The following is a 17,265-nucleotide window of genomic DNA, read 5'->3' on the forward strand; positions in this document are numbered from 1 at the left end:
GAAGATTTTTATTATGATACTTTTTACCTGGCAACATGGTATAATAGAGGGCTTTGATTCAAAACCTTTGACAGAGTACAACTGGGGGGGTTTTTCTGATATAAAACAAAGGCTCATAATCATCCCTTCCAAAGTTGAACAGAATTAACCTTATTTTTCAAGTAAACAGACATTTACTACTCTCAAATTTTAGAAGGGATTGATATCAAAGATAGGAATTGCTTCTTTCCACCAGCCTTTCAAGTCGTTATGCATTTATGCCAGTTTACTTAACCCCATGTATACTTCTTAAATTCCTGTAATCGTTTGATGTCTGAGACCAAATCTTGAATTTAAAAAAAAAAAAAAAAAAAAGCCAAATTGATCGTCACAAGCAGTGCAAGAAATCTGCATATGTGCTGGTCACATGTTACTTTAGAATAAAAATTAACCCACCATGGTAAGTGACATTTAAAAGAATCCACTTTAATAGATTATATGGCAAGAGTAGGGAATCAAAAAAATACTGGAGGCTGGGGTTGTGGCTCAGTGGTAGAGTGCTCGCCTAGCATGCACGAGGTACTGTGTTCGATCCTCAGCACCACATAAATGTAAAATAATGAAATCAGTTTTTCTGTATCATTGAAAAAAAAAAGATATTGTGTTCACCTAAAACTAATAAGTAAATATTAAAAAAAATACTGAAAATGGTTAGTACACATATACACACATCTAAAATTGTAATGAAGCCAGCCATGGTGGTACACACCTGTCATCCCAGTGACTCAGGAGAAGGGAAGATGATCACAAGTTCAAGGCTAGCCTCAGCAATTTAGCAAGCCCCCGTATTAAAAAAACAAAAAGGATTGGGGATGTGGCTCAGTGGTTAAGTACCCCTGGGTTCAATTCCCAGGACCAAAATAAATAAATAAATGAAATTGTAATGAATAGCCTAATAAATCATGAATATTAGTATTGCTAATTTATCTATTCCCCCCTCCCCCTTTGGTGCTGGTGACTGAACTCAGAGACACTCTACCATTGAGCCACACCTCCAGCCCTTTCTATTTTTTGAGACAGTGTCTTGTTAAATTGCTTAGGGACTCTCTTAGTTCCTGAGGCTGGCCTCAAATTTGTGATACTCCTGCCTCAGTTTCCTGAGTACCTGGGATTACAGGTGTGTGCCACCAGACCTGCCTAGAAATTGCAATTTTAATTAATAGTAGTTTATGAGGATTAAAAAATATTTCTAAATTTGTCTTCCTTTAAACTTTGGCCAATTTTGCCTCTGGCAATGGGATCAGAATAAAAGCAATTCTTATTTGTAATGCAGCCCCATACCTTAGAATAGATGTCTCAAGCAAACATTACAAATAAGTTCTGAAATTAATTAACATTGAAAAAATAACTTAGCATAGTGTCAAAATTAAATCCTAGTCTCCGAATAAAAACTTCAGCAAATTCCTCCATCATGGTAACAGCTACAAAATATCAGTTGCTTTTTAAAAATTATTTAGGCCTAATTCATTTGGAGAAAGGAAACAAACAGCTACAGTGGCCATCTTTATTTTCTTTGACCTTATTCTCTATGATCCTGAGAAAACAGTGGTAGGTAGTAATCCTGTACCAAACTTGACAAGTATCTAAGTAAATATATTTTCTCTAAAGGAACTGATCACAGGTGTCTAAAATGAAGATGATTGTTAATAGAGAATCCCTAAGTATCTCTCTTAAATGTCCCAAGAAACAATTCTACAACATAATGAATGCTAGAATAAATATATTCCCATAAGATTTTCCAAGAAACCCGGCCATCAGTTGTCATGGAACCATTTTCATTGCAGGCATTTCCCTCTAAAATTATCTTAGTTGAGCTTCTGCAGAAGACTTTTCTGTTCCTAAAAGATGGCACAGTAGTCAGGAAGAGGCCTCTGGAGCCCAGCCTTTCCCTAGCTCTCCACTTAGAATGGCTATGTGCCCTTATAACTTAGCCTTTCTGTATCTCAGTTTTCTTCAATGCTATTTACCTTATAAGGTTGTTGTGATGATTTATAGATTAGTAGATAACTTAAAAAATTTATACAGCAGTGCCAAGCACATAGTGAACACTCAAAATAGTTTGAGCTCTTTATCACTCCACCTTTTCCATCAAACCAAATAGTATCTTCCTAACCAGTCTAGGGGATTACAATGGAAAACCAAGTTAAAGGTACACAAAAGAAATATGTTGGGGAATATTTCCTTATTAACCTTTTGCTAAGAGATAATGATTTATGAATGCAGAGTAAAGACAGTATAATCAATTCCTAGTTGTTATATATTTATTTATTTTTTGCAGTACTGAGGATCAAACCCAGGGCCTTGCAAGTGCTGAGCAGATGTTCTACCACTGAACTACATCCCCAGCCCCCTAGTTATTATTTAATATGACTGTATATGTTTGGATCCATTTAGAAAATATTTAAAATTACTATTAATATTTGTTTTCTTTTAAATTTTTTATAGTACCACATAATTTTATAACTTTTTATTACAGCTGAACACTTCAGAATTGTAGTTCTGAGATAAATAAATTTGGTATGATTAAATAGAGAAAAATCTACTCAGAAAGTACAATATACATGAATTTATGGTACTTGTCCAAATATTATTAGCATACAAATTATTTTGTTGTTTCTCACATATAGAATCTAAAATGCAAAGAAAAATGGAATTTCTATTCAAAAGAAATAGAAGCAAGACTGGCTCCTATATACTAAAAATATAAGGTCTTTTTCTTAACCACTCTAGATATAAATATTAACTGTATGGGTTGATAACTTTTAGTTTCAGTAATATAATTCGATAAAGTATACAAGTAGACCTCTATAAATATACCCCCTATAATAATATGCAAAACCATTTTATTACAAAGCTACCAAAACCTTCTGAAAAACAAACTACAAACATAGTTTAAAAGAAATTTAGTTATAACAACTATAAAAGCAATTAATATCAACAAAGTTATTTGGCTTAAAAAATGAAGAGCAGTGTAATGTAAAATTTGAATATTATAATACTGTGTTTTGAAGATGTAGTTTTGAGTTTTTTAATACAAGATACTAAACATTCTTTCAAAAATAATGTTATTTTATATATTCTAGAATTTTGAGCTAGAGCTCTAAAAAGAAAAAAAATTAAGCAGCAGATGAAAATAGGTATGTAGAAAGAATGGTGTAAAATATGATTTTTTACAAAATGTAATACTCTTCATATGTGTAAGGCTCAATATGAATATTTTTGGATTGTGAGTGTTGCATACCATGATTTTAAAAAACAAGTAGTCTCAACTCAAAATATAGTATTTCTAAAATGTTTTCACAGTTTTGAAGTGAACATGGTATAGGATACATTTTCACATCAACTTTTTTATACTGTTTTCCTTTTTCCCAGTACTGGGGATCAAACCCAGTGGTGCTTTACCACCGAGCTATATCCCCAGCCCTTTTTATTTTTTGAGAGTCTTGTTAAATTGCCAAGGGTAGCTTGGAGTATGCAATCCTCCTGCTTCAGCCTCCCAAATAGCTGGGATTACAGGCATGTGCCACCATGCCTGGCATCTATATTATTCTATCCAACAATTAAAAATACTCTTTGAGCTCAGAGAAGACAATGTATCTTTTGAATGCTTGATCTTTATATAAATTCTGCTTATGGGGATTTCAGACTGTTCTAATTTGAAATAGTACCTAAACTGACCTAATTTAGGAATTGACCTAAACTTGAACCAAAGACACAAGAGACACAGGTTTCAAAAAGTTTAAGTCTACTGTATGCAATTATATAGCCATAATTACTTTTTATATGAAAAGTGCTTTAGAGTAAAAAATGTTTTTGTAAAAGGTATTAATATTACTATATTTAATATCCAAGTGGAATTTTCTAAATTGCTTCCATTTTTACCCATTACCTTTGAAAAGTACCCTACTGCTACACTGTAAATAAAAAATGGTCCATAGAATGGTGACATTAGATAGCATAATTTTTGGTGTGGGCCCTTAAAGTGAGACCAAATCTTTATTATTCCAAAGCTAGATTTTATTTCTTCACATGCCCAGAGTAACTAATATCAACTCACATTTTCTATAAGCCTTGAAGAATTTTTATTTAACATAATGAGAGGTTTAATAACTTATATTAAAGACTATGTAGTATTCTTCCATTGCTGTTCACCAACTGTTTTTATGACGATAACTCCGAGATCTGGAATGTGACCGAAAATGAGAATGTTTTGCTGCTTGTGCTTTAGTTTCAGAATTGGTATACCCTTTGGGAGATTTACATGGGGATCTTGCTATGGAGTCAGAATGTCTTCCATGTGATCTTGATTTTGTTCCTGAGCTAGTCTGCTTTTGAGGTGAACTTGATTGTGATTTTCCTATTGACTTGGACCTTTTTTGTAAGGACTTGGACCTTGACCGTCCTCTAGAACCAGAATTCCTTCTTGGAGTTCTTGACTGCCTTGCTGAGGTAGACCGCCTTGGTAATGATTTGGAACGAGATTTAGACTGGCTGTAAGAAAATCGCCTGTGTCGAGACCTGCAAACATCCATAAAGTTAGAGCACATATTCAGACAAAACAATAGATTAAGAAACAACACTTTCAGGAACTTATATGCTTTGCATAACGTTAATTATGTTTTTAATAGGTAAGCTACAAGACACAATTCTTTTTTACTTTTGTGATGTTAAGGACTGAACCCAAGGTGTTTTGCCTACTAGGCAAGTACTCTACCACTAAGCTATACCCCTAGTCCTAAAAAAAAAGTTCTAATTTTATTGTGCATGCTTTTGGTTTAAACACAAGTAATAAATTCATAATGTTTGTTACAGTAGAATATATGATTTTTACTTTGCTAGATACATCTTACAGATCAGTTTTGAAAAATATCCTGCATATTTAGTCAGGGTAAAACAACTCTTCAGAGGTATTAAAATCTGAAGGAAAAAAGATGAAAAATAGAAAAAAAGAACAATTATTAAAGTTTAACAAATAATGCTCATTAAAAACAAAACCTAGCTGGGCGTGCATGCCTGTAATCACAGTTATTCAGGAGGCTGAGGCAGGAAAATCATATATTTTAGGCAACCTAGGCAACTCAACAAGATTCTCTCTCAAAATAAAAATTTAAAAAAGGCCTGGGGATGTAGTTCAGGCATAGAGTGGACCCCTCATTTCAATCCCTGGTATTGAAAAACAACAACAAACCCTGGATACAGGACCTCTGGGTTCTACCATGATACAGCAGCTTGTGTTACATCAATTTTGTTATAAAAAACATCTATCAAAATGCTTCACAAGCCAGGCATGGTGGTTCATGCCTGTAATCCCAACAACTCAGGAGGCTGAAGTAACAGGAGGATCAGAAGCTTGAGGCCAACCTCAGCAACTTAGCAAGACCCTGTCTCAAAATAAAAAAGGTCTGGAGATGTAGCTCTGTAGTCAAGTGCCCCTGGGTTCAATCCCCAGGACAAAAACCAAACAAAGTTTCACAACATTTATAAAACAATTATTTGAAGGCACTGGAGAACAAGCCTCATCTGTTTTACCAGGGCCACTGACCAAATGACAGCATGGGGGAATTAATCCTCAAAATGGCGTTTGACAAAGCTAATAAGACAGATTAATAGAATTCAGGACTACCCAAATAGCTAGGATTTGAGAGAGAAAAATTCCAGAAATAAAGAAATTATAGACTAAAAAGAACCTCTAAATCTACCTTCAAATTCTCCTGAAGTCACTGGCTATGATTAAGATATGAGCATGTAGGATGAGGCCAGCAAAAAAAACAGCACTTCGGATATTCAAGAACTGAACTAAAATTTTATCAGATGCACACTGCTGGAGAAATAGGAGTTCCAGTGACTAAAAGGTCAAGAATTCTTGCACAACAACCCAGACTTTCTATTTTCTTTTGCAGTACTTGGGACTGAACTCAAGAGTACTCTACCACTAGATGACATCTCTAGCCCTAATTTTGAGATAGGGTCTCCCTGAGTTGCCTAGGCTAGCCTCGAACTTGTGATCCTCCTGCCTGTTTCCCAAGAAGTTGGGATTATAGGTGTGTGCCAACCATGCCTGACTAACCCAGATTTTCAATACTACCCAAAAGGACGACATCCTTAGAGGTAAGGACCATATGCTTGGGTAAATCAAAGCCAAAACAGATTAACTTTCATAATGCTCCAAACCATACCTTAACAGGATCAAGGTGATATGTCAGTATAGTACTCTCAAGAAAGAAGAACTTCTTTTTTTGAGGATGACATGTAATGTCTCTATAGTTTTTCATCCACCATTTCCAACATTTTTTATATATATATATATATACATACACACACACACACACACACACACATATATATATGTGGCATGTGGAAAAAATAGGCAAAAAAGTAAATAAAGTAAGGAAAATAAGACAAAAGAAGACTCAAGTGATTTAGATATTTACATTATCAGACAGGAATTTAAAAAATTACTATGACTCATATATTCAACAAAACACCAGGAAAACATAAAACAGGTGAAAAGATGGGGAATTTCAATGGAAAACTATAATCTATAAAAAAGAAAGAAGTGGACTTTTAGAACTAAGAATATATGATGCCTAAAATTAAAAAGTCACTAAAATAGACTTAACAGTAACCTGGATATAGCACAATAAATACTAAACCAAAAGGTCATTAGAAAAATTCCTACTGAAACACATTGAGAACTGGGTGCAGTTGTACATTTCTGTAAACCCAGTGACTTGGGGGCTAAGTCAGGAGAATTGCAAGTTTGAGGCTAGCCTGGGTAACAAGAATACCCTGTCTCAAAGTAGGAAAGAAAAGGGGCTGAGGATATACCTAAGAAGTTTATCACCCCTGATTTCAATCTCCAGTACCAAACAAACAAGCAAAAAAAAAAACAAAAACAAAAAAAAAACCATAATGAAAGAAAATAAATTTTTAAAAATCCAGAACAGAGCACCCAAGATATATGGTACATAGTCACACGGCCAAGAGGAATTACTCAATAAGGCAGAGCAATATTTGAAGAGATAGTGACCCAGAATTTGACAAAACAAAGGCATTAATTTGCAATTTCAAAAATTTCAATAAATCCCAGTCAGAATAAATACAAAGAAAATTATGCTATTCACTTGCCAGCGAAACTGCTGAAATCCAAAGTCAAAGAGAAAAATTAGAAAAGCTGCCAGGGAATAAAAGACAAATTACCTTTTGCTCAAAGGAGTAACAATAAGACTGACTGCTGACTAGAGATATCAGAAAAGATAACGGAATGACATTCTTGGGGGAATGAGGAGGGAAAATGTCTGCCCATCTAGAATTCTATCCTCAGCAAAAATATCCTTAAAGTATGTATGTAAAATAAAGATGTTTTCAGACAAATACAAACAAACTCTGAGAGAATTCACTGACAGCAGACCTGAACTCTAATACTAAAAACTCTTCAGACTGAAGGAAAATGATCCCAAATAGAAATGAGTAAAGGAAGAAATAAAAATCACTGAAAGTATAAATATAATTGATGAAGAATATATAGAGACTTTCAGAAGTCACTAAATTTCATTCATGTTGTAGATAGTTGTAGAAAACAAAACTAGTACAACTAGTCCTAGAAAAAAAAAATCCCAATATAGAAATACAAAAGGATGCTATATTCGGTCTAAAAATAGATAGCTAAGGGCAATTTTAACTTTCTTCAGGCATATTTAGAGTTCCGATATATGTACTGACTGACATAAAGTCAACAAAGATTTATAGAGTACCTAATATGAGCTAGTATTACTGCTAGATAATGGGGATATAAATAAGGCGAAGAATTCATAGTCTAATAACAGCAACAAACTAGTTTTCTCTATATCTGCTGAAGGCAAAATAAGAGATCTTTTTAGTTCAAGGTAATAGCATATATGTTGTATACACTTACAGTGTATGTTAGTCTCATATGTATCCCAATCCATAGACATACATACGTACCACATATGAGTATACATATATACTCAAACACATAAAATCTGATGCTTATGAATAATTTGGGAACTAGACTAAGATTTTCTCTATAATTTTTAAAATAAGAAAAATGGGTTGAGGAGGTTAAGCAATGTTCTTTTAACTAGTACAAGCAGAAAAACACTGTCTTGAAGGATGTGGCTCTTTATACTCTACCCCTTACACTCTTAAGATGATTTGGGACAATTAATAGTCAATTTTGTTATTGTTTTTTCCCCAGCTAAGTGTTACAGACTTTACTTCCACTGGAACGCAAAAAATGATGTCAATATCTGCATATTTAAATTAATCAAGAGAAAAACTAGTTAACCAAGGCTCTAATGCCTTTGGAAACAAATTCTTTTTTTTTTTTTTTTGGTACCACATCCCCAGTCCTATTTTGTATTTTATTTAGAGACAGGGTCTCACTGAGTTGTTAAGGTGCCTCGCAGTTGCTGAGGCTGGCTTTGAACTCGTAATTTTCCTGTCTCAGCCTCCTAAGCCATTGAGATTACAGCACCACCTCTCCTGGCTTGCTTTTACTATTTTACATTCTATAAATATAACATTTTATTTTGAATACAGAAGCGATGTATTGTAGTCTCAATCTCAAGTGGCCATCCAGGTTCCTTAGCCATGGGGAAAAATGGATCAATCTTCATTAGATGCAAGGAAGATTTATAATGTTATTAAATCAGAGAAAGGATAATAATAAAAAAAAAAATCAATCCTGACCTAGATTCTCTTGGCTTATAAAAGGAACTTAAAGCTTCCCTACTTTAAATATCTACTCAAGGATGGGCCAAAATCAAAGCATTTGGTTTATACCAGAGAAAAGATACCAACATAGTATGTAAGATTTGAGGGTTCTGACCAGGCCACATTTTCCAGCAATCAAGTGCTGGCGAGGATATGGGGTAAAGGGTACACTTATATATTGCTGGTGGGACTGCAAATTGGTGCAGCCAATTTGGAAAGCAGTATGGAGATGCCTTGGAAAGCTGGGAATGGAACCACCATTTGACCCAGCTATTCCCCTTCTTGGACTACACCCAAAAGATCTAAAAAGAGCATACTACAGGGATACAGCTACATCAATGTTCATAGCAGCACAATTCACAATAGCTAGACTGTGGAACCAACCTAGATGCCCTTCAATAGATAAATGGATAAAAACAATGTGGCATTTATACACAATGAAATATTACTGAGCACTAAAAAATAACAAAATCATGGCATTTGCAGGGAAATGGATGGCATTAAAGCAGATTATGCTAAGTGAAGTTAGCCAATCCCTAAAAAACAAATGCCAAATGTCTTCTTTGATATAAGGGGGCGACTCAAAACAGAGCAGGGAGGAAGAGCATGAGAAGATTACCATTAAACAGGGACGAGAGGTGGGAGGGAATGGGAGAGAGAAGGGGAATTGCACGGAAGATGGAAGGAGACCCTCATTGTTATACAAAATTACATATAAGATGGTGTGAGGGGGAAGAAAAAAAAAAAAGAAATGTGTTATAGTAGATGGGGTAGAGAGAGGTGATGAGAGGGGAGGGGAGGAGAGGAGGGAATAGGAAGAGCAGCAGAATACAACAGACACTAGTATGGCAGTATGTATAAATGTAGCTGTATAACCAATGTGATCCTGCAATCTGTACACATGGAAAAATAAGAATTCATACCCCATTTGAATCAAATGTATGATATGTCAAGATCATTGTAATGTTTTGAGCAACTAATAAAAAAAAAGATTCTTAAATATTTTTTTTTAAATCCTTTTTTTTAAATATTTATTTTTTAATTTTCGGCAGACACAACATCTTTATTTGTATGTGGTGCTGAGGATCGAACCCAGGCCGCACGCATGGCAGGCGAGCGCGCTACTGCTTGAGCCACATTCCCAGCCCAAGATTCTTAAATATTAAAAGTCTAAAATGTGGATGTGTTTCTCTCTTCTTGTTTCCCTTCCTTGTGACTGGATAGGAGCCATTCTACTTCACAGTTTTGCATTTAGAATTAGAGACTTAAGGCAATCACTAATTAGTTCTGGTATATATACACTATATAAGACTTTTGCTTGTCTCATGTCTGGGGGGTTGAGGAATAGAGGGACTGGAAGTGAAAGTGAACAACCCTGACAACCAGCTTTAATTTGAAAGTATGTAACTTAGATATACTAAATGTGGTCCAGGCCAACCAATCCAGTCAGAGAACAGGATGTTGTTTTAAACAATGATCCTTCTTCTTTTCTTTTGCAGTACTACAGATTGAACTCAGAGGTGCTCTACCACTGAGCTACATCTTCCCCAGGCTTTTTTATTCTTGCTAAGTTGTAGAGGCTAGCCTTGAACTTGTGGTCATCCTGCTTTGACCTCCCAAGTCACTGGGATTACAGGCATACACCACCCTTCCTGGCTACACTGATCATTCTTTTAGAATTCACCTTAAAATTCCCAAAATGCCCATGAAAAAATTAAAGCATTAAAACTCAAGATAAATGAGGTAAATATTCAAGAACTTAAGAATGCCACTACATTTTCAGTTATATTTCAACAGCTTCACCATATAATTAATTTCACTGCAATTTATTATTTAATTTTTTTTTCTCTTAGTTGTCAATGGACCTTTAATTTATTTATTTATATGCGGTGCTAAGAATCAAATCCAGTGCCTCACATATGCTAGGCAAGCATGCTACCACTGAGCCACAACCCCAGCCCCTGCAATTTATTATTATTCTATCAGAAATCAACTCCTAGTTAACAAAATAGATAACTTGCAAATCTTTCTCCCCCAAATTTACTATTTTGTTAATATCTTATAATATTGCCATACTTCGAATTTATTCTTGATAATAATTTATCTTTTGTAAGTAAATTGGTTTATATTAATTTAATTTATTTATTTTCTAGTACTAGGGATTGAACTCAGGGACATTCTACCACAAGGTACATCCCCAGCCCTTTTTATTTTTTATTTTGAGACAGGTTCTCAATAAGTTGCTGAGGCTGGCATTGTACTTGTGACCATCCTGCCTTAGCTTCCTGAGTTGCTGGGATTATAGGCATGCACAACCACATCCAGCCTATTCATGTTTTCATAAACCTCCTTTCACAAGTGGTTGCATTGTATTTCTTAAGTCTTTATTAATTTTTTAGAACTCAACATTCTGCATTTTTGGCCTTATCGAGGAAAATTTCTTTTATCTAAAATTCTTCCCCTTGTTTGCCAGGTAAGTATTTTTTATTTTTTGTTTTTTTTCTTCAGTACATGGTGTCTTTCTATTTTAAACGTTAAAATTTAAGTCTGTCATGAAAAAAAGAAAAAAAACACTGAGGTATCCAAGACACCATGGTAAATAACGATATATGATAGAAAAGAGAATATATTTTTTCACAAAAGTTGATTATTTATATAAATTAAACAAATTAGTTCAAGTGGCTTGCTTAAAAAGAAAAAAACTTTTGTTTTCCATCTTGTATTTGATACTCACTCTTTAAGGCTATCTGACCGCCTCCTATTTCTTCCCCATGAAGAACTTCTACTTCTAGTTCTCCTTTGGCTGGGGCTTCTTGATCTCCTATGATCACTTGGAGAACAAGGATGACGTTCTTTTGATTTCATTTGGCCTGGTGCTAGAATATGAAGAACAAGGCTTATAACACAATTCATTACTTGAAAACCATAGTAACAGTCACTCAACTAGTATAATTTTCTGAAAGAATTTTAAATTAAAAAATCTGTCATTGTTGAAACTCATTTTGCTGAATAAACAAGATCTAATGTTTAGTCACACTTACTTTTGCGATCACCTTGTGCAAACTGTATTTCAATTTGACGGCCACATACCCACTTTCTATTGAGGTTATAAAGAGCATCTTCAGCATCTCGAACATCTTCAAATATGACTAGCTGTTAAGGACACTTTGAACATCAGATAGCATGTGAAAATATTTTTAAGGTGTTATTTAAATGTGAAATGAAATTAATCGGAAAAATAAGTTCTAGATATTAAGCTTATCTCTCCAATATGAATAATCAGAAAAAAAAATACTTTCACTATTTACTATGAAACAAATGCCCCATTATGATTTAGAGTGAATCCAAAGAATAGAAATGAACATGTTACTGTCCTTTTAATGTATACATTAGTTAGCTACAATATGCATTTATACTTTCAAACATTATGAGAAAAAAAATTAATCCAAAAAGGCTAGCATTATAAAATAAACTGTTTAGGACTCATTCCCTTCTTCAGATAAAGGATCCATCATATTTTCACTGAAAATATCAGCTTGCAAAAGTCTTTATTCTGAAATTAAAATTACTTTTCCATTAAAAAGTTTTCCAATTATGACATTTGGGAAAAATTACTTATTATAAACAAAGTTGTACACATACAAGTGACCTAAAACCCTTTCAAAAATAATATCCAGGGGCTGGGGCTGTAGCTCAGTGGCAGAGGGCTTGCCTAACATGCGTGAGGCACTGGGTTCAATCCTCAGCACCACATAAAAATAAACGAATAAAATAAAGGCATTCTGTCCATCTACAACCACAAAAATAAAAAAATAATAATATCTACCTTTGAATCTACCACTTTAAATAATGCCTTATGTTTACACTACTTGGAAAATAAACAAACATACTTGGAATAGAAATAAAAGAGACATAAAAGCAATTTATAGATATCTTAAATTAAAAATGTTGGTTTGAAATAACTCACTAATCTCCCTTATCTATATAAATTATATAATTTTAAACCTAAACTATAATGAATATTAGCTATATAAAATTATTAAATAGCTGTATTTCAGGAGGTTGTTGACTAGTTTTTTGTTTTTTTAAATAGCAAACAAAATAGCTCAAGAAATACAATATAAAATGAGACTGGCAATTACCTCAAAGTCACTTGATCTTGAACCTTGACCTTTACTCTTTAAGACTTGCAAGATGGACTTTATAAGAGACGCAGAACCAACAAAATCAGACTTGGCTTTGACTCTGGAACTCTGAGTAAATGTAGGAAAGCCGAAGTCTCAAAGTTGGCTTTGTCTTTTGCTTGATAAAGACTTCCCCTCTTCCAGGTCTTTATATCTGTGTCCACCCTCCCTCTTTACTCCTTGATGCTTGAACTTTAGGTGCCTTTTGTCTCGCCTGCTCGGTTTATGCTTGGATTCTAGCTAACAGGTTGGTTCAAACTGGGGGGCGCTTGCCAGCTACTGTGGACTGCTTTAGATTTTCTGAGATAAAGAAATAAACACATTTAATTAGGCAATGTTAACATCGTAACACAGGCTCCTGAATACATATATGTATAAGCACATGTATGCAATATATTCACATGCACATATTAAAATAAAGGATATTGAACATAAGCAAATCCTCTTGGGCGGCGAGTGTAGAAGTCAAGTGGAATGTAAACGTCTACTATAGGGCCATATCGACCAAACTCACGGCGCAAGTCCTCAGGCCTGAAGTATTTTAGAAATAAGGCAAAGAAATATGAATGGCTGGATTAAAATATTTTGCCTACAGAAATCCAGTTGAAACCTTCAAAAGAAATTACATCATCTAGTCTAGCATTATCTCATACTATCTTTGTTAGAATCAGTCAAAGTTTTGAAAAGAAGAAAAAAAGATAAGGAAAAAACCAGATTCTCGGTCCTCTCTCTTAGAAGCTGATTCAGGAAGTCTGGATTAAGCACTGGGAATCTACATTTTTACAAACACCCCAAGTGGTTATGCTTAGTCAATTTTGAGAAACACTGACCCAGCATATATGCAACTTTGAAAGTCATTCCCATAATAAGGCAGTTTCATTAAGAACACATTCATTTGCCTCACTATAATTTCATGTTTATGTTAATCTTTGTTTTCAGATAGCAAGAATTAGATTCTAAGGAAGTCCTAAAATTATTTCTTAGGCTTTAAGGAAAAATGGATGTTTTACTATTAAACACAAGGCAAAATAACTACTGTATTTTCAAATTTGATGGGTTATTTCAAGTCTTTTTTATGCCTTCTACTGCAATAGTACTCAGGAGGGGATACTAAAGAAATATATAGCATATTTGTCTTCATGGAGTTACAATTTAACTGAAGAGACAAAATATTTAGCAGTAATAAGTTGACTCTTATAATGCATTTATATACAGTCACTATTCATCTGAAGACTACTAATTCTTACAACTCTATGGTTGTTTACAGATGAGGATACAGACAAATTAGTCCTCCTGTCACTGAGCCTGCAAGTGACAGAGGTGGAACCTAACTTCCACAGTCTGATACTAATCTGTATTCATTTTTTTCTCTCTCTCTTCATTCATTCAGGTGCTTGGGATTGAACCCTGAAGTGCCACATCATCAGCCCTTTTTATTTTATTTTGAGACAGGATTTCACTAAGTTGTTTAGGGCCTTGCTAAATTTTGGAGGCTGGTCTTGAACTTGCAATCCTTCTGCCTCAGCCTCCTGGGATTACAAGCATAAGGACGACATCCCACTACTAGTCTGTGTTCTTAACCACTACACCATATTGCCTCATGGAGATCATAGGGATTCAGCATCAAGCACTGAGCATAAAGCATGACTCAGAAGAAATATATCGTATAACTTCTAGTTTGGGCAAAAGGAAGAGATATGTTGTCAACAACAAAAAATAGATGGTTGGAAAAGACACCTAGAATAAAGAAGAAGAGACAAGCAAAAGAAGCAGCTTTCAGGTTTAGAAATGCAGAATTTAGGATGATAATGGAACATTCATTAAGAGTTTTGTAAGTAACTAAAAATTGTGATTATAGAGATTCTATTATTTTCTCCAAAACTAGAAGACAAGTCAGTGATTAAGGCTAGATATTGGAGTTCAGGAGTTAATACATAAAGATTCAACTAACAGTGACTAAGTATCCACTATATACTAGGCAGCCAATATTATGACATACTGCATTTAACATTTACAGTAAAAGGTTTGTCTTCCCTGATAGACTATTAGTTTTAAAGGACAGTGGCAATGTCTTTTTTTTTTCACTAATTCATTCAACAAGTACTTATTGAGCACCTATTATGTGCCAGGCTCCAGGAATATGGTAGGGAACAAGAAAAACACAATTCCTATGCCCACAGAACAAACAATGGGAATAAAGAATCTCAATCCTTCTGAATACTGGAATCATTTAATAAGGGGATGTTAAGGAAACAGCTACCCCAGCCTGATGCATTAACTCTGAACCTAATTAGTGTTTCCCATAGTGAGGCACAGTTAATGTTTAATTTTTAAAGACTTTCTTAGGCAATTCTAAAACAGAAAGTTGGGAATCATTGATAAAGCAGGTGTCTTCACCAGTGTACTTCTGGTGTTTAGTTGATGGACACACAGTAAAACACTTAATATATAGTTGTTTATTAATGAGCAAAGAACACAACTATTATTATCATTTAAGGGTAAATGAGACTTAGGATAACCGAAGTTACATTACCCAGACCAGTACAACCAGTAACAAAGCTAGAATTTAAATGAAGCTCTTCTAAGCACCTAATCTCATCAACCAAATGTGGGTAGGTAACAGGAAAGGGATTCTAGGGGCTGGGGCTCAGCGGTAGAGTACTCGACTAGTGAGGCGCTGGGTTCGATCCTCAGTACCACATAAAAATAAAGATATTGTGTCCAACTACAACTAAAAAAATTATTTTTTTTTTAAAAAAAAAGGAAAGGGATTCTAAGTAACTTAAAGAAAAAGGCTGGGCTGGGGATGTGGCTCAAGCAGTAGCGTGCTCGCCTGGCACGCGTGCGGCCGGGTTCGATCCTCAGCACCACATACAAAGATGTTGTGTCTGCCGAAAACTAAAAAATAAATATTAAAAAAAAAAAAAAAGAAAGAAAAAGGCTAGAGGGCTAGGGTTGAGGCTCAGTGGTGGCTCAGTGGTGGAGCGCTCGCCTAGCACGGGTGAGGCACTGGGTTTGATGCTCAGCACCACATAAAAATAAATAAAAATAAAGGCATTGTGTCCACCTACAACTAAAAATAAAATAAAATAAAAATAAATAATAAATAAAAAGCTGGAGCTATATGTGTCACAGAGGCTTAGAATCCTAAAAGCCAAGGGTCAGAGTCTAAAGGAACAGATACCCTCAAAAACAAAACAGGACTGGAGATGCAGTTTAGTGGTAGAGCACTTACCTAGCATTCATGAGGCCCTGATTTTAATTCCCATTCATTGTCTCCACTCCCTCACTTGTTGGCTATAGTTTTATCATTATTTTTGCATTTATGGTGTAATTTAGTTCAGCATACTTAGAATTTAGAATTTACTTCAACATTTAGAACTACATATATTATCGAGGAGTAGCATTCTATACATTATAGAGGCATTTAACAGAATTTTTGGTGTGATTTACTTCATATTTACAATTATACACATTATAGAGAATTAGAATTATATACATTTGGAGGAATTTACTGCAAAATATTTATAATTATATACATTATAGAGGATAAAACAAGTACCCAGGTATCCATCAAGATTTATTTTATCTAAATACTTGCCACATTTGCCATAATTTTCAGTATTTTTTGTATTTATATTGCAGTGTTGAGGATCAAACCCAGGGCTTTGTGAATGCTAAGCAAATGCTCTAGCATTGAGCTCTCTCTCCAGCCATGTGTGTGTGCTTGTGTACTTATATACTTTTTTCTTTTTTTAGAAATCAGACATTCTACCCTTCTATTTTAGAAATAGTCACTGATGTTCCTCATTCTCCTGAATAACTATATTTTTACTACAAATGTTTTTATCCATAAATGTTTATATATATTCATGTTAAATGTTGTACAGAAGTTGGACTTGGTGGCACACGCTGTAATCCCAGTGGCTACAGAGGCTGAGGCAGGAGGATTACAAGTTCCAGGCCTGCCTCACCAATTTAGCAAGGTCCTAAGCAACTTCGAGAGACCCTGTCTCAAAATAAAAACCAAAAAGGACTGGGGATGTGGCTCAGTAGTAAAATTCCTCTGGGTTCAATCCCCAGTACCAAAAAAAAGTCAGTCTTGTTTTAAATCTTGTATAAATGGTACCAGATTATTTGTCTTGCCTTTGTTCCCCTTGAGATTTTTCCATGTTGCTTTAGTTCATTCATTTAAACTCTTTATGATACTGTTATGAATAAAAACAACTCAGCCACCCCAATTTAATCACCCATTGTTCTGTGGATGAACATTTAAAATGCTTCATTAAAAAATCCGCCCCCCCCC

General features: G+C 34.6%; 1 protein-coding gene across 5 annotated transcripts in view; it reads right to left on the minus strand.

Annotated features, from left to right (window-relative positions):
* Positions 1-2,289: 2,289 nt before the first annotated feature.
* Positions 2,290-17,265, minus strand: part of Srsf12 (serine and arginine rich splicing factor 12) — a 20,815-nt gene continuing 5,839 nt past the window's right edge. The window contains exons 2-5 of one of the 5 annotated variants that reach the window (XM_048807618.1): positions 13,386-13,490; positions 11,817-11,920; positions 11,510-11,651; positions 2,290-4,557 (exon numbers count right to left, since the gene is read on the minus strand). In XM_048807618.1, the coding sequence (XP_048663575.1) occupies positions 4,188-4,557; positions 11,510-11,651; positions 11,817-11,920; positions 13,386-13,490 (721 nt within the window). In that variant the 3' untranslated portion in view covers positions 2,290-4,187. Of the gene's footprint in view, positions 4,558-11,509; positions 11,652-11,816; positions 12,329-12,917; positions 13,343-13,385; positions 13,491-17,265 lie in introns of those variants that run through there. The other 4 variants (XM_048807664.1, XM_048807701.1, XM_015499299.2 and 1 more) reach the window with 4 other exon arrangements.

This window comes from Marmota marmota, unplaced genomic scaffold (genome assembly GCF_001458135.2).
Source record: "Marmota marmota marmota unplaced genomic scaffold, marMar, whole genome shotgun sequence".
Taxonomy (NCBI): domain Eukaryota; kingdom Metazoa; phylum Chordata; class Mammalia; order Rodentia; family Sciuridae; genus Marmota; species Marmota marmota.